Below are 24198 nucleotides of genomic sequence, written 5' to 3' on the forward strand. Positions count from 1 at the left end.
TGTTGCCTTTTGCATAAAAGGGAAAAGGAGGAGATGAGAAGAATATGTATTTGATTGTATCTATATAAAATTTCTCTGGAAGGATACACAGGAAATTAAGAACATTGGTTGTCTTTGGTGTAGAATTGGGTGTCTGGGGTATAGCAATGGGAAGAAGACTTTTAAGTATGTAGTCTTTACATTTTCTGAGTTTTTGAACTATGTAAGTGTATTTGCTATTCAAAAAAAATACCCAACCCACCACCACAGCCACCAATATCCTGTCTTGCCATGTTTTTCCCCCTTTGTATGAAACATATGTCTTTAACTCCATCTCTGTGGTGACAACTACTTCAGATCCATACACCATCATAGTACTTATCACATTGTATTATAACTAATTGCTTGTAAAGAAAGATTGTGTCTATTTTGTTCTTTACTGTGCTTCTAAAATCTTGCACAATGTATAGGGACTCAAAAATATTTATTGAATGAATGAGTTGCTGGATCTATACATCTAGTTCTGACCTCTCTCAAGTTCCATTTCCGTGTTTCTAGTAGCCTGTTAATTCCGTAATCAATTTTATTGAAACATATTAATAAAGCATATAGTCCATCCAAAGTATACAATCACTGGTGTTTGGTTCCAGTAGCCTGTTAGATATTTATGCTTGCATGTCTCATATTTCTCTCTCTCAAAATTGTATCTTCTTTCCCTACAAAGCAAATCCTGATTTTTTCTGTTTCTGTCAATGGTATATGTAACTAACTGATCACTTATTCATCCATTCTGGAAACTTTTCCATCATATTTGGTGCCTCCTTCTCCCTCCTTTCTGTATAGCAAATCACCAGCTCTTGTTGATACTTATTGTTGCTAGAGCTATACCTATTTACTTTATTTTGGTCTCTGCTCACACACAAAGGTTGTAGTACACATCTAATTTGTTTTGTACCTCCCCAAGCAATTATACTGCTCAATTTAGTTTTTCGTAACATCAGTTTATTCTTTCCTAAAAAAATCTTCTTCACATTATCTGTTTTCCTCTTAGGAACAGTGAGTTTTTTTGAAAGACACTAAGAAGTTTGGACTTCAAGATTTTAATCTCATTCTTTTTTTAAGATTTATTTATTATAAATGTCACTCATAACTCCACTACCTAAAAATACTATCATTAACGGTTTGCTGTCTATCTTTCTAGTCTTTTTCTTGTTCATATATATATATGTTTTTCACACATTTATTGTAGTCTGTACAGTTTTATGTACCACTTTTCATGGTGTTCACGTAATAATCTGATGTGAGCTTTATAATTTCCTCTGGGTAGATTTCCTAGAAGTAGAATTATTTGTGGCAAATTGTGAGCATTTTTTAAAGCTTCTTGATGCCATATTGATTTTAGAAAGATCTTACCTGCTTAACCATAAGTTATTTTGATTTCATCTTAATTTGCATTTCTTTCATTACTTATAATTTTCTACTAAAAATTTAGTATCTCAACAATTTACACATTAAAGTTAGCAACTTCATGTGTTGCAAATATTTGTTCACATTGTGTAGTGTGCATTTTAATTTTGTTAAGATTTTTGACATGCATAAAATTTATTTGATAAAATTTTGATTTTTCTCCTGTAATCTGAATTTTTATGCTTAGAACGTCTTTTACCATCCTGAAATCAGCTGTATATTTAGATATTCTTCTTTTTTTTTTAAAGATTTTATTTTTATTTATTTCTCTCCCCTTCCTCCCCCCTCCCCCCCCAATTGTCTGTTCTTTTTTTTTTTTTTTTTTTTTTTTAAAGATTTATTTTTTATTTATTTAATTCCCCTCCCCTCCCCTGGCTGTCTGTTCCCTGCGTCTCCTTGCTGCGTCCTGTTTCCTTGTCCGCCTCTGTTGTCGTCAGCGGCACGGGAAGTGTGGGCGGCGCCATTCCTGCGCAGGCTGCTCCCTCCTTCGCGCTGGGCGGCTCTCCTCATGGGTGCACTCCTTGCGCGTGGGGCTCCCCTACGTGGGGGACACCCTTGCGTGGCAGGGCACTCCTTGCGCGCATCAGCACTGCGCATGGGCCAGCTCCACACGGGTCAAGGAGGCCCGGGGCTTGAACCGCGGGCCTCCCATGTGGTAGACGGACGCCCTAACCACTGGGCCAAAGTCCGTTTCCCAATTGTCTGTTCTTTGTATCCATTTTGCTGCATGTTCTTCTTTGTCCACTTCTGTTGTTGTCAGAGTCTCCTTTTCTTGTGTCATCTTGCTGTGTCAGTTCTCTGTGTGTGTGGTGCCATTCCTGAGCAGGCTGAACTTTCTTTCCCGTTGTGCGACTCTCCTTACGGGGCGCACTCCTTGGGCGTGGGGACACCCCTGTGTGGCAGGGCACTCCTTGCACACATTAGCACTGTGCATGGGCCAGCTCCACGCGGGTCAGGGAGGCCCAGGGTTTGAACCATGGACCTCCCATGCAGTAGACGGACTCCCTAACCACTGGGCCAAGTCCACTTCCCAGATATTCTTCTGTTTTATGGTTGTTGTTTTTTTTCTCATATCCTTTAAATTGGTTGCAAATTCGTTTTGATGATTGGGGTTAAGAATTGATGCAAAAAAATATTCTTCAACATTACCTTTATTCTAGAGCCATCAATTAAAACCACCAGTTGTTGGAGGAAGAAAGGATTAACTTTCATCATATACTTAATTCTTTATAAATACTTGCATTTGTTTTGGAATAAATACCTAAGTTCAATGATGGATCTTTTTTTTTAAGGAGGTACTGGATATTGAACCCAGGACCTTATACATGGGAATCAGTTTCTCAACCACTGAGTCAAATCTGCTCCCCAGTGAGAGTTGGTCCCATATCCCGGGACTTTGTATATGGGAAGCAGGTGCTTAATCATTTGAGCTGTATCCACTCTCTAGTGATTGATTCTTAAGCACACCACATACTTATTTTCATCATTATAATTTTATGATTTTAGTTTCTGGTGGAAGTGGTCTGTTTCTTATGTGTATTTGCCTTATCTCCTTCAGCTGTTCATTAGTTGGGGTTATAGCCTTTCTTTTTTATTCTGCAGAACACTTCATTAAGCATATAGAAGGTACTCATTAAATGTACTGAATCATTGACTACTATGTAGAGAGTTGTCAAATGACTTAAAAATCTGAGAATATTTCTGATTTACTGAGCACTGATAAATTTACCCATCTGAAAGACATTTTAATATCCTGTAGGGATATGAATAATTCTGTTCTTATCACTAATTCTAACATTCTTTATTGTGCCTCATTAAGTACAATTTTAGCAGTTGTCAAAAAGAGTACATTGAAACCAGTTTGTTGTTAATCTTAGAGACTAATTGTTAATAGCAGTGAGTCCTTTTTTATGTTTTTAAAGTTACTTATTTGTCTCTAAAACTCTTAAGTGGAGGTATTATTTCTCTAAGTATGGTCTCTGAATTAAAGGTTTACTTATATTTGGATCTGTATAGTAAGTAAAATTTTCCAATTTTTTCTTATAGGTAATTTTGAATTGCTCAGCTCTGCAGAGTTTATTGCATTTGCTGAGTAGCCCAAAGGAATCTATCAAAAAGGAGGCATGTTGGACAATATCTAATATCACAGCTGGAAATAGAGCACAGATCCAGGTAATAAAATAACACCTGTCTTTCTGTATTTTCATTGAAAAATAAGGTTTTTCAGTTAGACTTTAAAATATATATATTTTTCATGAATGCCTTGAAGACCCAACTTCCAACATCATTGTCTTGTTTCATAGTCTGCTTACTTTCTTTATGCCGATAATTCATCATAACAACTTTTTTCCTTTTTTTTTTTTTTTAGCTTTATTTAGATTACAGAAAAGTTACATTGAATTTATAGGGGTTCCCATATACCCACGCCCCCACACACCCTCTCCCCCCCTGCACATTTTCCCCTATTAATAGCATCTTTTATTAGTGTGGTACATTTGTTAAAATTAATGAACAAATATTGAAGTTTGTGCTAATTTTTATCAAATGCTTTTTCTTCACCTGTTAAGATTATCATATGATTTTTCTCCTTTGTTAATGACATGAATGATAGGAATACATGTTTTTCCCATGCCATTTTTTCCTTTATTCCTAAAAAAATTTTTGATTACGGAAAAGTTACATTAAAAATATAAGGGATTTTCCTATATTCCATCCCCTTCCCCTTTCACTTTTTCCCCTATTAACATCTTTAATTAGTGTCATATGTTTATTACAATTGATGACCAGATATCGAAGCATTGCTACTAACCACGGTCTATAGTTTACATTGTGGTTTACACTTTGCACTGTATAGTGTTACAGGTTTCGGCAAAATGTATAATGGCTGGTATCTGTCATTGCAATATTATTTAGAACAATTCCAGTGTTCCTAAAATGGCCCATGTTATACCTATTCTTCCCTCCCTCACCTTTCAGAACCTCTGGTGACCAATATCTTTATATCAATGTTATAAATTCTTCCATTACTAGAATAATAAGTCTACTTTGGTCCATAGATGCTTTCTCCCCTTATGTTTCTTCCTCATTTTTTTTTTTTTGGTGGTTTTATTTTTTAATAATATTTACTTTCCTGATTTTTTTTCACCTACAATAGTGTAACAAAATCTTTATGTAAAATATTAATTCATTTTCCTTTTAACAACTCTAATAAGTGGAAACACTTATTCTATATAAATTTTATATAGTTTTCATTTTTCATCTTATGTTAAAAAAAAAAACTGTGCTTCAAAACCAGAATGCAGGAGAACATACCTACAAGGGAGGTGCCATGCATATCTAGTTTTAGCACAGTCAGCATGAGAGTGCAGGCTGAATAAAGTAAAAATAATAAAATTGACCCTTAATAAACCAGAAAGCCACAGGTCTTCAATTTCCACCATAGTGGTATCCATAATTGGGGATGTAACTCTTCAAAACATCTCTTCATTGACTGATCCCAGAGGAAAAAAACAATGAAATGTCTACTTCATTAAAATAATAGATGATGTATTTTAATATCATTCTAAACTCTGTGTGTGTGTCTCTAAAGCCAAGTAAAGACTGCATGATTTTTTTTTTACTCAGTTCTTATCATTCCTGCATACTATAGTAGTATATACCATACACTTTTCTGGTATGAGATATAGAACAGGAATGGGCCTGCATACATTATAACTTCAATAGTATTTGAAAAATAAAAATCAAATTAAGTGCTTTAGCTGCTTCTCTTCCCAGTTTCTAGTTTTCTTAACCCAGTATTGAAATACTGCCATAAATAGTTGTGTGTTTGAGGATCACATTTAAATATTTAAAATATATCTACAATATGTCTTAATTTTCTTTATATTTGAGTCAATTTTTGAATCACCATTGTTAACAGTTCATCTGTTTCCTTCAAGGAATATTTTTACAAAATAATTTCTTACACAAAACTAGGTATATGTATTCTATTTAGATTTGTATTTTTTAACAAATCGACTTTATTGATACATATTAATAAAGTATGTAATTCATCCAAAGTGTGCAGTCAGTGGTATTTGGTAAAATCACATAGTTGCACATTCATTGCTTCAATCATTATTAGAGCATTTTCATTATTTTGATAATAATAAGCAAAAAAACAAAGAAACAAAATTCTTTACCTCTCAAACTGTTTGTTTCCCCTGCTGTACATAGCTATTTCTGGCTATTCTTGCACAATTATATATTTATTTATTTCTCAATTTTATTTGAGAAATATTTACATACCATATGATCTAAGGTGTATCATCAGTGTCTTTTTGCATAATCACAATATTGTACACTCATCACCACAAAACATTTGAGAACAATTCATTCCTCCAAAAAGAAAAACTCCACACTCCTTAGCAGTCCTTCCCCAGCCTTACATAAAATAACCACTATCTAATTCCGTCTTTATAAACTAATTTATTACTTATATTTTATATAAATGGGACCATATAATAAGTAGTACTCTGTTTCTATTTTTTTCACTAAGAATGTTTTTTTTTTTGTTTTGTTTTGGTCTGACTAATATCTTGTAATATTAACAAATTTATTCAGTTTCAAAGAAAAACGGTCTTAGATATGGAATTTTACCCATATTTATATTTCACATGTGGTTTTACTATGCTATACTTTACCAAGTTAAAATTTTTAACTTATTTTTTAGTAATATATATGACCTTAGACTTTACCTTTAAACCACTGTCATACTCAAAGTATCGCTAGTTACAAACATTATGTTGTCACCTTTCTATTCATTTCCGAATAATAACACACATCATTTATACCAATTCTGCACAAGGTACCACTCAGCTTTCTACTCTCTAACCTCATTCTGTTTCCTGGTGACCCATATTTAAGTTATTAACTCCGTGAGATTACACAATATATTTAGTTCATAGTAGCGCAGTCATGCTGTATCTATCCTTTTGTGTCTGGCTTGCTTCATGCAATTCATGTCCTCCGGGTTCATGCATGTATTCATATGCTTTACGACTTCATATCTTTTTATGGCTGCATAATATTCCTTTGTGTGTATATACCACAGTTTGTTTATCCATTCACCTGTTGATGGACAACTGCTTATTTCCATCTTTTTGCAATCATGAATAATGCTTCTACTAATACCAGTGAGCAGATGTCTATTGTGTCACTACCCTCAATTCTTCTGGATATATACCCAGTAGTGGTTTTGCCCAGTCACATGGCAAATCTATATTCAACGTCTTTAGAAACTGCCAAACCATCCTTCACAGTGGCTGTACCACTCTATATTCTTACCAACAGTGAATAAGTGTTACTCTCTCTCCACATCCTCTCCAACACTTGTAGTTTGCTGTCTTTTTTAATAGTGGCCATTTAAATAGGTGTGGAATGATACCTCATTGTAACTTCAATTTGCATTTCTCTAGTTGCTAGTGAGGTTGAACATTTTTTCATGTGTTTTTTTGCCAGTTCTATTTATTTGGACAAACGTATTTTCAGATCTTTTGCCCGTTTTTTAATTGGGTCGTTTGTCTTTTTATTTTGAATTGTAACATCTTTTTATATATCATGAATATGAAACCCTTCTCAGGGAAGCAGACTTGGCCCAGTGGTTAGGGCATCCATCTACCATATGGGAGGTCCGCGGTTCAAACCCCTGGCCTCCCTGACCCGTGTGGAGCTGGCGCATGCGCAGTGCTGATGCGTGCAAGGAGTGCCGTGCCATACAGGGGTGTCCCAGCGCAGGGGAGCCCCACGCGCAAGGAGTACGCCCCTTAAAGAGAGTCGCCCAGCGCGAAAGGAAGTTCAGCCTGCCCAGGAATGGCGACGCACACATGGAGAGCTGACACAGCAAGATGACACAACAAAAAGAAACACAGATTCCCGTGCCATTGACAACAGAAGCGGACAAAGAACATGCAGCAAATAGACACAGAGAACAGACAACTGGGGTGGGGGGGGGGGGGTGGAAGAAGGGGAGAGAAATAAACAAATCTTAAAAAAACAAAACCTCTTCTCAGATGTGATTTCCAAATATTTTCTCCCATTGAGTCAGCTACCTTTTCACCCTTTTGACAAAGTCCTTTAAGGTACAAAAGTGTTTAATTCTGAGGAGGTCCCATTTATCTGTTTTTTCTTTTGTTGCTTGTACTTTCGGTGTAGGGTCCAGGAAACCACCACCTACCACAGGGTCTTTAAGATGTTTCCCTACTTTTTCTTCTAGTAGTTTTATGGTCCTGGCTTTTATATTTAGATCTTTGATCCATTTTGAGTTGATTTTTGTATAGGGAGTGAGATAATAGGGGTTCTCTTTCATTCTTTTGGTTATGGATATCCAGTTCTCCCCGCACCAGCTGTTGAAAAGACTGATTTTTCCCATTAACATGGACTTAGTAGGTTTATCAAAAAACCAGTTGGCTATAGAGGGCAAGAATTACTTCTGGACTTTCAGTTATATTCCATTGATTAATGTGTCTGTCTTTATTCCGATACCATGGTGTTTTCACCACTGTAGCTTTGTAATATGCTGCAGGATCAGGCAGTGAAATTCCTCCCACGCTGCTCTTCGTTTTTTTAATACTTTTGGCTATTCAGGTGAACTATTCCTTCCACATAAATTCGGTAATTGCCTTGTCTATTTCTGTAAAGTAGGCTGTTGAAATTTTGATTGGTATTGCACTGAATCTATAAATCAATTTGGATATGACTGACATCCAGTCCATGAACATGGAATGTCTTTCCGTTTGTTTAGGCCTTCTCAGATTTTTTTAAAGAATTATTTTGTAGTTTTCTGCATTTAGGACCTGTACTACTTTGGTTAAAATTGATTCCTAGGTGTTTGAGTCTTCTTGTTACTATTGTAAATGGAATTTTCCCCCCGATTTCCTCTTCAGGTTTTTCATTAATAATATATAGAAACATTACTGATTTTTGTACATTGATCTTGTATCCTGCCACTTTGCTGAATTCATTTAATAAACTCAAGTAGCTTTGTGATAGACATTTTAGAATTTTCTAAATGTAGGATCATGTCGCCTGCAAATAGTAGTAGTTTACTTCTTCTTTTCTTATTTGATTGTTTTCTTCTTTTCTTTTTTTTTTTTTTCTGGTCTAATTGTTTGCTCTTCTTTTTCTAGTTTCTCTAGTTCAGTTAGATCTTTGATTTTAGCTCTCCTTTTTTTTTCTCTTCTTTTTTAAAATAGAATTTTAAGGCTATAAATTCCCTCTAAGCACTGCCTTTGCTTTATCTCCTAAGTTTTGATAAGATGTATTCTCATTTTCATTCATCTCAGTGTATTTACTAATTTCACTTAAAATTTCTTCTTTGACCTAATGGTTATTTAGGAGTGTATTGTTTGGCCTCTACACATTTGCACATTTACCTCTTTCTGGTAAGAGGTAAATTCTGAGAAGGTTCCTTGTATAATTTCAGTCTTTTTTTAATTGAGACCTGCATTGTGACCAAACATGGTTTATCCTGGAGAAAGATCCATGAACACTCGAAAAGAGTGTATAACCTGCTGCATTTGGGTGCAGTGTTCTGCATATGTCTGTTAGGTTTAGCTTATTTTCCATATTGTTCGGGTTGTCTTTTTCCTTTTTGATTTTTTAAAAAAGATTTATTGTATTTGTTTACTCCTCCCTTCCCGCCCCCCCCCCCCCCCCATTGCTTGTGCTCGCTGTCTGCTCACCTTCTCTTTAGGAGGCCCTGGGAACTGAACCCGGGACCTCCCATGTGGGAAAGAGGTACTCAGTCACTTGAGCCACCTCAGCTCCTTGGTTTAATGTGTCTCTCATTGTCTTTCCTCTTTATGTCTTTTTGTTGAGTCATCTTGTTGCATCAGCTTGCTGCACCTGCCCATTGAGCTATATCCACTTCCCCCTTGTTGATCTTCTGACTAGTTGTTCTATCTTAAGATGGGTTATGTTGAAGTTTCCAATAATTATTTTAGAGATATCTGTTTCTCTTTTCAGTTTTGTCAGAGTTTGTCGCATGTATTTTTGGGCATCCTGGTTAGGTGCATAGACATTTATGATTATTTTTCTTCCCTGTGGATTTCCCTTTTTATGAATATATAATGGCCTTCTGTATCTTTTAGGATGATTTTGTATTAAAGTCTCTTTTATCTGATATTAGTATATCTTACCCCTCTTTTTTTTGGTTAATGTTTGCATGGAGTATTCCTTCCCAGCCTTTCACTTTTATCCAGTTTGAATCTCTGGGTCTAAGTGAATCTCTTGTAGGCTGCATATGGTTGGCTCATGTTTTTTAATCCATTCTGTCAGCCAGTATCTTTTGATTGGGGAGTTTAATTCATTCACATTCAGTGATATTACTATATATGCATTATTTACTTCCATTTTATGCTTTGGTTTTCATATGTCATATGTTATTTTCATCTGTCTTTTTACTCTTTTGGTTATCCTTTCTGCTCTTCTTGTCTTCTGTACTCTCCTTCAGTCATCTCTCTACTGTTTTTTTTTTTTGTTGTTGTTGCTTGGTTGTTGTTGTTGTTGTTTTTTCAGTCTGTAAGTCTCCCTTTAATATTTCCTGCAAAGGCACATTCTTTTTTACAAAACCTCTTACTTTCTGTTTGTTTGTGAATGTTTTAAACTCGCCTTCATATTTGAAGGGCAGTTTTGCTGGATAAAGAGTTCTTGGCTGGCAGTTTTTCTCTTTCAGTATCCTAGTTGTATTATACCTCTGTCTTCCCACCTCCATGGTTCTGATGAGAGATCTTCACTAAGTCTTATTGGGTGTCCCTTGTATCAGATGGTTTGTTTCACCCTTGCTGCTCTCAATTTTCTGTTTTATCTTTCATGTTTGACATTCTGAGTAGTATTTGTCTTGGAATAGGTCTATCCACATTTTTTCTGATGGGGGTACGCTGTGCTTCTTGGACATATAAGTTCACTTCTTTCATGAGATTTGGGAAATTTTCAGGTATTATTTTCTCAAATACTCTTTCTGCCCATTTTCCCCTTCTCTTTTCTTTCAGGAACTCCCGTGACACACATATTGCATTTCATGTTCTCCTTCAACTCCCTGAGCCCCTGCTTAATTTTTTCCATCCTTTTCTTTCCATTTTCTGTTCCTTTCTCTCTTCAATTTCAGCTGTTCTGTCTTCTGCATCACTTATTCTTTCTTCTGTCATTTCAAGTCTGCTGTTGTATGTCTCAAGTATGGTTTTGATCTCACCTATCATGTCTTTCATTTTCCCATTAGTTCTATTACTTTTCTATTCAGTTTTTCAGCTTCTTCTTTGGGCTTGCTCAGTGTCTTCTTGATGTCTTTTATCTCTTTAGCCATATTGTCTTTCAACTCACTAATTTGATTTTTGAAAATTTGTGTGTATATCATTGTTTAGTTGTCTTAAATCCTGTCTCTAATCTGGGGCTTTTATATATTCTTTGCTTGGGCCATTTCTTTCATTTTCTTAGTATGGCTTGTAATTTTTTTGGTGTCTAGGTGTCTGATTGTAATGGTGAGTTTACTCAGATGCTCAATTTCTCTCTCTCACTGGGATTTAGTGGCAGGAGGCTGTGTTGTACTGCTGTTCTCTGACTCTTGGTTGAACCTGTTCTGGGTCTTTAGGATTTTCCCTTCTAGTTGCTCACATCTGGGCCCTGGACTCAGTAAGGGGTTGCAGACCCATCTCCAAGGGCCTTGAGGAGGGAGGTTGGAAAGGCTGGAAAATAATCTCTCATTTAATTTTAATTTCCTCATATGCATTTCCTTCATCTGCCAGCAGATGGTGCTCTTTGGCAGCATGCTCAGTTCAAAGCCTGGTTGTAGTGTGTTTGCTGCAACACAGACTATATCATTGTGATAGAGAATCCTTCCTGGAGGCTAAGAGCCTCATAATTCAAACTTTCTCAGAAGCAGTTCTCTGACCTTTGCTGGCAGCCCACTCCCTTTTTCCCAATAGGAACTAATTCCACTCCCCTCTGCATTCTCAGCAACCAGTTCCAGTTAGTAGAGTGGGAGAGTGAGAGGTTCCAATCTCTTTAGTCCAGTGCTGGCTCCCAAGGCAAACAATGTTTTGGCTCTACCTGGCCTGGAAGGGCATCTGGGACACAGCAGACCAAATTTGTGGGTCAGTAGTTGAGTCATTCTTAGGCTGTGTCCTTCTCTCTCCCCTTTCCTGGAGAGGTAGGTCCCTGGGGCTCCCTTTGTTTGTAGCCCTGATATCTGAGAATTTGAAAGTCTCTATAGAGTATGGGGTAGGATTCTGACAGTTGCAGCTGCTTCTTATAACTCACAGTTTTGCTGTCCTGATTCTTTTCTTTTGACTCTTTCTCTTCCTGTTGGTGTCCAGCTTTCTCCTGGTGTCCTAAACCCTAGAACATTTTTTCTCCAGGCTGTTTATGCCTCTCCTCTAGGTGTTTTTCAAGGAGAGAAGAGAGTCCTATGTCTTTGTAGTCCAATATCTTCTTGAATCCCCATTTCTCAGTCTTCAGAATTTGAGATGGTGATGCCCACTCTTCTTCAGATTGAGTGGGGCTTAGATCCTATGGGCCAGATGGATGAAACTGTTTTCTCCCTGATTGCAGATATTCTCTCTTTTTTGGTATGGGCGTTTTCCGTCATCATCCTTTTGTTAGTTGTCCTGAGCAAGTCCAGTTGACTAGAGAGTAGGTGTTGGCTGCAACTCTCCTGAGATTCAGGGCTCAACTGGCATATGTATAGACCGAAGATATCAATCTCTGGGACATATGTTTAACAGGTTAGTGCTAATTATTGATTCAAATAAAAGGGGCAGAAGAATCATCTGTTAGGAAATTATAAATGTGTCTAACTGTAACATTGGAGAAATGGGTTAACATACATTTCATGGTAAGGCCTACCAACAGGGTCCCAATTTCCTTGGGTTGTGTGCTCTTCCTGTAGTGTCCAAATGTCTCTAGAGCTCTCAGGATCACCCCTGCTTAAGGCATTGTTTACTGTGGCAGTCAGTGAGATCCCCCTGGGAGGTGCATAAGGATAACCTGACTCACCTTGAAATGTCTTAGCAGGGGGAAAAAAACCGTCTTTTGTATTTAATATTTCCCCTTTTGGTCGAGGTCTTTTTCCAAATGTATTGCTAATTGATTCTTGGTAATAATCCCTCCATGCCTGGGAGGCCCATCCCCGTGATTCATGTCCCACGCCAGGGGGAAGGCAGTGAGCCTATACGTTATGTTTGGCTTAGAGTGAGGCCACATTTGAGTATCGAAGAGGTTTTTATGTTAATTCTTTTGAAACTTAGGCCTTGGTTTTTCTCTTTTCCTCTACTATTTAATGATTAGCCAAGATCCGAAAAACTATGTTTTATATTTTCAAAGTGTTTTGCTAAACAGAAAAACATTTATTTTCTAGGGTATTGCTTAAATTTTTCTTGAACTTTTGGGGACCCGTTTTTCTTTATTTTTTACTTTTTATTGTACTCTGTTCAGTATGGGAATAAATAAAGTGGAAGACAAGCAGTCAGTGGGCTCACTGTAGATCAGGATCCAGGTTGGAACAACGGTTTAGGAAAGATATGACACAGTCTTATGGGACTTTGAGATGAGTGGAATTATAGTGGTCATCTAATCCAACATTTTCATTTACAGATGAAACAGACTCAGAGAAGTAAAATGATGCTCAAAGGCATCTTTGCTAAATAAAAACCAGGATTAGGTGTCTTTAATACTAAACTTTTCTGACTTCCTTCAGTTGTATAATGGAAAGAGTTCTTGACCAGGAAGGTATGGTTCGTCATCCTAAAAATGCTTAGTGGGTAATGAGATTGATCACTGTAGCAACTACAGCTACCTAGGAGGTGATTTTGGCTGCAAAAATTGGCTGCCACCATCAAGGTGTTTTGTTTTTTTTTTTCCTATCTGTTGTGTCATCCTCTTTTTGGTGCAGTGTTTTGCTGCTTGGGGCCTATGCCTCTTGGACACCCTTTTTCTTTTTTTACCGGGAGATCCCAGTGATCTAACCCAGGTCCTCCATATGGTAAATGGGAGCTCAGTAGCTTGAGCCACAGCCACTTTCCAACCACCAGGGTTTTATGCAGAGGTTCTCAATACTTTTTGCTACAGGATGTGACTTGAAGCCCTTTTAGTTAGGTACTGGAGCCAAGGAGAAACATGAAGAAAGTAATTTGGAAGTCTTCTCTGGTGTTATGGTATATGAAAGGGATTGAATAAAAGTTTTCTATCCAACTAGAGTGTTTATCTGGTTATCTAGTTGGGAGTTGATGGTTTGGAATAGGATGGCAGTAAAGGAAATGACAAGTGGATTCAGGACATTATAAATTGAGAATGGAAAGGGTTACTTTCACTGGTAGCTGATTGAATTCAGGATAAATTAATGGTCTTTGTGAACTAGAGAGGTTTAAAAGGAGACCTGATACAGAAGGCAGAGGGTGTGTTTGAGGTTACTAATTGACCTAAAGTAAGTTGCAGGCCATCCTGGGTTTGAGTTCCTGTGAGAAATGAGGACTGGAGAGTTATAGCACACATGCTAGGGTAGATACTAAGAGAGAAATGACATTTGCAGAGGAACAGAAAACTATACTTTCATAATTTAATATTGTGAGCCAAATTAGGATAACAATAGAAAAGAGATTAGGGAGAAACTAGATTATAAGGTTACAGACTCTAGGAAATGTATTATTAGTGATACCAAGTATAGCTAAAAGGTTAGGGTTTATGAAGACTTAACTCTTTCCAAGTTTTATTTTAACAGAAGGAGGGATGTAATTAGTGAAGCTAGCCTGAAAATTATAATTAGTATCAAGAACTTTTTTTCTCAAATTCTGGTAGCATATATACAACACAAAATTTCCCAATATTCCACAGTATTGTGAATTTAATTAATATCCCTAAGTTGTGCACATACATGTGGGTTAAAATGGGAAATTAAGTTTCTGTTGTAAATTTTATTTTGAAGTAAGTATAGTAACGTAAAAAAAATACAGAGAATTCCAATATACTTCCTAGCCAGATACCCATATTTACCAACTTTTAAAACATTTTGCCATTTTCTGTCTTCTAAACGTTTAGGGTTGGTTGCATACATCTTGCTACTTTTTTTTTTTTTTTTTTTTTTAGGAGGTTCCGGGATCAAACCTGAAACCTTGTATATGGGAAGCAGGTACTCAACCACTGAGCTACAACTGCTCCCCATTATGCTACTTCACCACTTAATTCTTTCATGTATATTTCTTAAAAACAGCAATATCTACATTAAATACAGTTATCAAGGTTAGGAAATTTAATATTGTCTCTTTAGTCTCTCTCTTTTTTAATTGTGGTAACATCTATACCCTATAAAATTTCCCACCTCAACCATTCCCAAGTATCATGAACATTTTTACAAATGTTGTAGTTCCTTTCTCATTTCTTGAATTTCAGACTGTGATAGATGCCAACATTTTTCCAGCCCTCATTAGTATATTACAAACTGCTGAGTTTCGCACAAGGAAAGAAGCAGCCTGGGCCATCACCAATGCAACTTCTGGAGGATCAGCTGAACAGATCAAGTAAGTACTAGCTAGGTAGTATCTTGTAAATTAAAGGAAAACATTACTGTTTCTACCATCTTACCAACTGCCTACCCTTTCCCCAGCATTACCTAGAGTGAAATATTATCTACATTTGAGGATAAGGTGAGTGAGAGAGGATATTATTAAATAAGAATGTTCAATCCCAGTCCTCTGAAGTCTTCCTAAGTCCTTATACCTTTACTTCTTGCTGACAGTAATACATGAGAAGTAAGGCATAGTTGAAGTTGGAGGCAATACAGATACTTATAGTTTGGCTTCAGGCTACTCAGAAGCTGCATGATCACAAACATCTGGAAAGTCCAGAAGGTTGCTTGTAGAATCCTTAGAGCCCAACACTAATAGCTGACTTGCTGTTTCTAGCTTAGCAGTTTTAGCAATAGAATTGAACCAGATTTGAAAGAAAAGTATGTCTTAGAATAATATATGCAAGTGCCTCCTAAAATACTCTGGTATTCAGTAAAGGGAGAGATCAGGATTGGCTTGAGACTTAAATAGCCCTCTTGCGAGCAGTTTATAATCTTAGTGACTAGAGAAAGACATAGGAGTAGATTGGAATAAGTTCCCAAAGGAACAGTATATGATTAAGTACTAAAGTCTGGACATCCCTTATTTCAGATAGAAATATAGACCAATGTTGAAGAGAAAAATGGAAACTAGACTCTGCCTGCCTTAACTTTTTTTATGGTGAATCCAGTTAAAGAGAAGAAAGTTTCAAATGAGTATTAAAACATTATTCTTCCTTCATATGTAGTACCAGGGTAACATAGCAACTTCTCATATTGATAGTTGTGGATTAAATGGACAAAAAACAGGTGTATATTAATTGTCAGGCACTCAGAAAACTTAGTGCTTTGTTGGGAATTTAAAAAAGAAAAAGGTAAAGAAGCCCTATATAAGTTACAACAAATTGATCAGGTAGTTAGAAAAGTTAAGAAATATATATTATGTTTCATCAGAAAGTATTCAGAAGTATTTTCCTCTCTTAAAGAAGAATGTAATGATGACTACTATCAATTTTTAAAAATCATCATAGCTATATATGATAATGAAGTTAATTATCAACCTCCTAGCAGTTTCTTCTTAACCAAATGAAGAGTTATCTTGCAAGATTTACTACAAAAATACTGTAGCCCAAATTAAGGAAAATAAACTGATTTCATCACTGATGAAAGACATCTGTGTGGCTTCTGCTCATTCTTGTTGAGAGAAGATTTGGATGCAACAACCAATTAAAATAATTTAAGAAATAGCTACAATTCTAGGTGGCATGTAAGCAAATGCTGATACATACTGTTTCCTAAAATGAGGGAGAGGCAGTGTTGCCTGGAATTAGAGAAAGTTTCATGAAGGAGATGAAACTTGTAGTTGGGTAGAGATTTGGCAATTTTTGTAATGCTATTCTCCAGATAATATATCTTTCTCACTCCAGGTTGGTTGTTCAGTTGTTTTGCTCTTAGATGCAAATGATGTATTTTCAGAAGTGAACTAACACTATAGTGGTCTTAGTTCTTCCATGATGAGTGGCTGCATCAGAAAACACCACTTTAAATTGTTTTTGTAAGGTACAAACTCTTCTCTATTTTTTAGGATCACCTTTATACTCTATCTCCTATATCATCAAACACTGGAGCCATTGCCTCTTTTAAGGGAGAGGTATTTAAAGAATATTAGTATCAGCTGACAAAGGGATGCCACCACTGGCCTGAAATAGAGGTTTGATGTCCTTCTTGATGTGATGGACTACATTGATTTTTTTAATGTTGCATCCCTGGAATTAATTTCACTTGGTTGTGTATAATTCTTTTTATATTAAAGTGTTAGATTTGATTACTAATATTTTATCAGGGATTTTTGCATCTGTGTTCATGACAGATAATTGGTTTTTTGTTTTCCTTTCTCATAATGTCTTTAGTATTCAGGTAATACTGGCCTGATAGAATGAGTAAGAAAATATTCCCTCTGCTTATCATTTTCTGGAACAGAATGTAGAGAATTGGTATCATTTCTTCCTTCCATGGTTGGTAGAATTCACTAATGAAACCGTCTGGTCCTGATGCTTTCTATTTTGGAAGGTTATTAATTACTAATTCAGTTTATTTAGTAGAGTAAATAAAGAGATTAGCACTGCCAGGGCAGTAAATTCTAAAATAACCTTATTAAACTTCTTAAAAAATACAACCAGTTCATTAAGCTCCATGCACACTTGAATTTGAGAAACAAGAATGATATAAAAATGATATGAATATCTGCTATAATTTGATGCAGTAATCTGGTGTCTCAATTCCATCATTATTAATCTTGACTACATCTTAAATTCTTCCTGAATTTAAAGAAAAAGAACTAGCTCTTTAAAGTTCTAAAGTCCTCCTTATATTTTAAAAATTCTAATCATGTTCCAAAGAATTGTACTATTGAAGCTGTGCTGGCTTTTAGAACCAAGTGTATAATGTTTGAGAGGTTAGAGAATGAAGATAAAAATTGATACATCAGGGAAGCAGATTTGGCTCAATGGATAGAGCGTCTGCCTACCACATGGGAGATCCAGGGTTCAAACCCAGGACCTCCTGACCCATGTGGTGAGCTGGCCCATGCGCAGTGCTGATGCACGCAAGGAGAGCCGTGCCACGCAGGGGTGTCCCCCGCATAGGGGAGCCCCACGCACAAGGAGTGCACCCCATAAGGAGAGCAGCGCAGTGTGAAAAAAGTGCAGCCTGCCTAGGAGTGGCCCTGCACACTCATGGAGAGCTGACGCAGCAAGATGACACAACAAAAAGAGACACAGATTCCAGGTGCTGCTGACAAGAATACAAGCGGACACAGAAGAACACACAGCAGATGGACACAGAACACAGACAACTGGGGGAGGCGGGAAGAAATAAATAACTAAATTTTAAAAATTGATACATCAAAAATGTATTTTTTAGTTAGCCTACTGAAAGTAAGAGTATTCCAGTTTTTTGGAGTCCAAATTGTGGAGGAAAAGAGGACTGGAGATAGTGCGAGAGAACCGGTTTCGTTGTGGTGTTTTGTTGTTTTACGTTTTTTTTTCCCCTTGCGTAAGCAGCAGTTTGTGTGGTGATTGGATGCTCGTTTTTACCTCTTTGATTAGTTTAAGGGTGACTCATCCAACCAATTTTGTAGAAGTTTTAAGAAATTAAAAGTTTTGTTTGACTACATTGTTCTTTGTATTAATTTAGGTATCTAGTAGAACTGGGTTGCATCAAGCCACTCTGTGATCTCCTCACAGTCATGGACTCTAAGATTGTACAGGTTGCCCTAAATGGCTTGGAAAATATCCTGAGGCTTGGAGAACAAGAAGCCAAAAGAAATGGCACTGGCATTAACCCTTACTGTGCATTGATTGAAGAAGCTTATGGTGAGTCTGAGTGTTTTAATAGATTGTCCTGGGAGCATATCTGGCTCAAGCAGTTGAGCACCTACTTCCCACTTGGGAGGCCCTGGGTTTGGTCCCCAGTACCTCCTAAAAAACAACAACAAGCAAAACAAATGATAAAACCAATTCAGGGGAGCCAGTGTGGCTCAGTGGGTGAGCACTGGCTTCCCACATACAAGGCCCTGGGTTCAGTCCCTGGCCCTTGATAACGTCAAAAAAACAAAAACAGATTGTCCTGCAATTACTTTTTTTTTTTTTCCTACTTGCTGTTCTGGCCTTTCCATATCTGTCATTAGCAAGCTCCTGAAAAAAAAAAAAGATTATTTTATGAGTGGTAATGTTTAGAATGCAGAATTGGAAAGAATATGTATTGTATGTGTGAAGAGAAAGTACTCTTTAGTTCAGCCATTTTTTATACTGGGCTCTTAAGGTCTTCCTACTTGCCCTTGTGGCCACTCTTACCTTCTACCAGTCATTGTCAGTATTAACCTCCTAGGATGGCTGACTCTACCCCTTTTCTCTTGTAACAGAATTTTGATTTTGAACTGCATTCCTCAATTCCTGTGTCCCAATTCCATGGGGTTTCTAAGCCTTTTGGTCTCCTCATTATTTTAATCTCAGACCCCTTTATCATTGGTACACCAGTGTACTTAACTTTTTTTTTTTTTAATGTTCCTTTCATTGATTTTAATGTGCAGCCAGTGATGAAACCCCCTGCTCTAGGTTTTGTTTATTCCTGAGATGGAATTAGGGGTCATATTACCAGATAATACAAAATTGTTTTCCAAGATGAATTTAACAATTTACTTTAAACAAAAAAAAAAACCCCAGTAATTATAACAGCTATCCTTGCTTAGTGTGAGAAATTCTAAAAAGTATATTAACAGTAGAGTTACTCTACTACCCAGATATCTTATCCGCAGAGATAACTGTTACTAACTTTTTAATGTATATGTTTTTGTTTTTTGTTTTAGTTTGTATTTTAAAGTGTAGGAATATATATATATGTACTTTTTTTCTCTGAGCATTGTTAACATTTATTACTAGTGTTGCTGTAGCAAGATGCTGCTGGCTGCAAGTAAAAGAAAGCCTCACTCAAATGGGCTTAAATTTATTTAAAGGGACCAGTTAACTAATTATTCTAGTCTACTGCTTCTTTATTTAAGCAATAGAAATTGATTCTGGTTGATTTAAGGAAATAATACATTTTTAAAATGATGTTGGATAGTTTAGAGGCTAGGTAGATAGAACCAAAATCAAGAATTAGGCCACATTATAGTCCAATAAGAACATCACTGCTATTGGCCTGGACACTGGATGATGTGATGGCTGTTATTAAAACTGTTTCTAGGTGTTGCATGTTGCTTGCATGTATGTTTAAGATGTCAGTTTGTAATGCTAGTTTTCAGAGTATCAGCAATAATTTCTATGTTATTAGAAAATACTTAGGAGATGTCAGACAATTGTTTCTTTATACAAAGGCCTATGGCAAAGTATTGTCTCATCGGAATTTCCAATAGATATACAACAGATTTTCCCTTATTCTTCATTCCAGGTCTGGATAAAATTGAGTTCTTACAGAGTCATGAAAACCAAGAGATCTATCAGAAGGCCTTTGATCTTATTGAGCATTACTTCGGGACCGAGGATGAAGATAGTAGCATTGCACCCCAGGTTGACCTTAGCCAGCAGCAGTACATCTTTCAGCAGTGTGAGGCTCCGATGGAAGGTTTCCAGCTTTGAAGCAATACTCTGCTTTCATTTTGCTGTGTCAGACCAGGCTACCTAGTCAAGTCCTCTTGTGGAGCCCACAGTCCTCATGGAGCTAACTTCTCAAATGTTTTCCATAATACTGTTTGCGCTCATTTGCTTGCCTTGCGCACTTGCTCTCTTACACACATCTGGAAAACCTCTGGCTCTCTGTGGTGGAATACCCTTCTAAATAAAAGGGTAACCAGAACGGCCTCCTGTCTTATGGAAAATCCCTAGGCTTTGGAGATCTGCGCTTATAGGAGTCATGGGGATATACACTTATTAATGTGGCTCCCTTTTTTTTAGGGGGAATAAAAGAGGACTCCTCTTCATTCCCTTCAAAGTGGGAAAAAATACTGACATTAAAAGATGAAACTAAACCTTTATCTTGAATTTCACACAACTACTTGCAACAAGGGAGATGTTTAGAACTGTTGTGTATACTTCAGAGTACTTTTCATGAGTTCTTCCACAGTGAACCCTTGGATTACCTGGTGGCTTTTTCCAGCCAAATTTGCATTAATCCTTAACTGAGATTGGATGGTTTTCTTTCCTCTCTTGGTACCATTCTTCACAGATATTAAAGTTAACTACCATCCATTCCCTCACCTTCAGCCTTCAGTGAATGTGCTTTCTAGTTGTCAGGAATGCTGAAGAATTAACATTTTGACTCTTCCTAAATGTTATACTGGTTTGCAGATTTCCTCAGAGCAGAATGGAGAGGGGCACATATTAATTTTTATGGCTGTTGCTTCTCTTTGATCTTAGGTGTCTTAGGATTTGGAAGTGCTTCAATTCTAATGCTGGTATGAAGATTTAGAATCCTTAATAATCAAAAACCATATCCTATAATTCAATAAAAAAGTAAAACAAACAGAATACCTCTACTGCCCCCAAAACTCAACCAGTGTGACTAGAGGCTGTGTTTCTGCATTAAAACAAATGTTTCAGGCTTTGTGATACTGATGAAGGACATAGCTAAATTGGAGTTCACCCTAGGTGCTTTTTCCCTCTGTGAATGGCAGATAACACACACCATTAAAGGTTATTTAGGCTTTTTTTTTTCCTTAACCAAGTGCAGCTTGATTTTAATGTACTCTTGCTGCATATGTGATATCTTTGATGTAGCGTCCTTATCTTAAAACAATAACCATCTTCTCAACACAACCTGTTTGATTTAAGTAAAGGCAGTGATCTTTTTCTTATATAACTCATTGTTCTCTAATTTTATTTCACCTCCTCCTAGAAATGTCCCCATAAAATACTAACAGTGTCCACCTTCTGGCCCATTTAACAATGACTGCAGTCTGTATCTGCAAATGACGCTTCCAGTACTGTGTTCAGTGATCCACATTTGTGCTTGGACTGGAATGAAAAAATAAGCTTAATTGCCAAGAGAACTGCAAATGAGTACAATTTGACTTCTTGGTGCTAGTTGGCCATCTTGACTCAATATTGGAACACACCATCAAAGAAGATTTTTTGTTGGTGTGCTGTTCAAAATGAATTCCAAAGGAAATGTTGCAGAGCATACCCTTGTAAACCTTTTTAGACTTGTACTCTTCTAGAATTCATTATAACTCCAAAGTGTAAACTATTTGGAAATTGCCCCTGACAAGCTATTATACATCTCTGGTAAATCCTGCTGGATGTTAGGAATATTCAGAGCTTTCATACCTCATCATGATGTTATTTAAGCAGCCAACTTAAGTGAACTGATTTAAACTTTTTTTAAAAATCCACTTCATTCAAACAAGAAATATTCAAAGACAAAGGACATTTACCAGCCAAGAGTGTGACGCATTCTTCGCATCTAGTCTGTAGTTGTGTCTGTGCTCTGGGATGGATACCGTCTAATGTCTTTCTATTAATGATGGAGCAACCAATGCAAAACTAGTCACCTCCCATCTGTAACTGTTACTTTTTTAGTGCTGCTTTGTGCTGAAAGAACATTTTAGTTTACTGCACTTGACCTGTAAAAGACTTTGATTCTTTGTAATTTTAGGGATAAATTAAGTGGTTAATTTAAAGAAAAACTTTCAATGTTGCCTTTAATTCACATTAAAGTATAACTTCTTTTGGAAGGGTAATAGAAGCACTGATTCCTAGTAAAAATCTTGTTTTTAGCTTTTTCCTTTTTTGTGGCTGAGTTTTTTTAAAATTGTAAATTACTGGTAGCACTTCATTTCTATAGGATGTTTTAAATTATGTACCATTTGTTGGATTGTTTAAGAATTATCAGTTTATTTTATAAACCAGTTTGAATGGAAAAAATATAAAGCACACAAAGTTGTCTCCCCAAGTTAGTAAGATTAGTGTATTTAGGGGCTTTTGCTAGCAATTGCAGGTGTTTCAATGAATGAATTAAAGAAAGTCCATTTAACTGATGTGGTCTATTTTCTGTCTAGAACAGGAATTTACCTTGCTCCTAGCTTAGAAGTTAATGAGCCATCATATGTGAGCTAAAAATTTTTTTGCAATAAAATGATTTTTTATTTAAATATAAAGATTGGAATTTGCTAAAAGTTAAATCCCAGAATAACTCAGGTGTGTTGTAACTCCTTGGTCTGATATAGTGTTTTGGGTAATAGAAATGGCATTTTAAGAGTTTATGATAAGTCCTAGTTTTAGTTTTCTGCCTGACAGATTTGAGTAATTTAATTTAAGCTTATTGAATGCCCTATCACTAAGTGTTTACCATTACAAAAACATGCTAATTTTAAAGATTTGTTTTTTTAATTTATTCCCCCCCTCCCCCCCCCGTTTTCTGCTCTGTGTCCATTGGCTGCATGCTCTTCTGTGACCACTTCCATCCTTATCATTGGAACCAGGAATCTGTGTTTCTTTTTGTTTCATCATCTTGCTGTGTTAGCTCTCCGTGTGTGCGGCACCATTCCTGGGCAGTCTGCATTTCCTTTCTCCCTGGGCAGCTCTCCCTACAGGGTGCACTTCTTAGGCGTGGGGCTCCCCTATATGGGGGACACCCCTGCGTGGCATGGCACTCCTCGCGTGCATCAGCAGTGTATATGGGCCAGCTCCACACAGGCCAAGGAGGCCTGGGGTTTGAACCGCAGACCTCCCATGTGGTAGGCGGACACCCTATCCATTGGGCCAAGTCCACTTCCCGTACATGTTAATTTTAAAACTGAGGAAAACTCTTGCAGTTTTGTATACTGATGGTGGAAAAGTGGCTTTGTTTTTCCTTTCCTTTTTTTTCCCTCCTCTAAACCTTATAAGTATATTCTTTGTAATGAGAACTTAGGTGGAGAAAAATCATTGAAAGCATTTGGGAAGTAAAGGCACCATTTATTTTAAGGACCACTGGCTAGTTATGGTTGGATTGAGAAATACGGAGGAAGGTAAAGATTTTACATATGAAGAAAAGTGAGATTTAGGATACAGATTTCTCATTGGCACACTTTAATTCATGTTCTTATCACTAATTAGTCAGGACCCTTTTAAAATTTACATTGTCAGTTGTCCTGCCTTTTAAAACACTATTGCCCTAGGATTGTTTTTTTCATATGCCAGATAAAGCTGACTGGTTCTGGGTCCTTTTTCTATCGTTAGCCTTATTGTCAGAGAAGTTAATATTACCAGTTTTCCCATAATAAATCTGAATTGGTCCATTTTGTTGCTGATTTTACCTAAACAAAAAATGTAGTATATTTTATAAACCAAACTTTGTCAACTAAATCATGTTATACATGGTCACACACAGGCAACTTTGAATTTATTTCTTTAGTGCTAAATAAACATTTCGATAACTTAATCCTTTAACTTGGGGCTGCATTATGAAAGGATTTTCCTTAGGTTGAAGGATATCTTTTCTTTCTTACAGACTAGTTTTGTGAAATTTTTTATATCAATAGACAAGTCATTATAGCTGTTTTAGGGTTTAGGGCTTTTCATGTATATTGAAAATTGTAGTGTCTAAGGATAATGTTCAGTAAAGAAAAGGGACCTTTTAGAAAGGGGGGGGGGTGTTGCTTGCTTTTCATATTTATATACTATATACGACCTCCAGTAATCCAAAAT

General features: G+C 36.6%; 1 protein-coding gene across 2 annotated transcripts in view; it reads left to right on the plus strand.

Annotated features, from left to right (window-relative positions):
• KPNA1 (karyopherin subunit alpha 1) overlaps positions 1-22543 on the plus strand; it is an 84082-nt gene extending 61539 nt beyond the window's left edge. For both annotated transcript variants that reach the window (XM_004467159.4, XM_004467160.4), the window contains exons 11-14: positions 3493-3618; positions 14863-14990; positions 18212-18390; positions 19964-22543. In XM_004467159.4, the coding sequence (XP_004467216.1) occupies positions 3493-3618; positions 14863-14990; positions 18212-18390; positions 19964-20151 (621 nt within the window). In that variant the 3' untranslated portion in view covers positions 20152-22543. The remainder of the gene's footprint in view (positions 1-3492; positions 3619-14862; positions 14991-18211; positions 18391-19963) is intronic.
• Positions 22544-24198: the final 1655 nt, after the last annotated feature.

Source organism: Dasypus novemcinctus, chromosome 4, assembly GCF_030445035.2.
Source record: "Dasypus novemcinctus isolate mDasNov1 chromosome 4, mDasNov1.1.hap2, whole genome shotgun sequence".
In the NCBI taxonomy this organism is placed as follows: domain Eukaryota; kingdom Metazoa; phylum Chordata; class Mammalia; order Cingulata; family Dasypodidae; genus Dasypus; species Dasypus novemcinctus.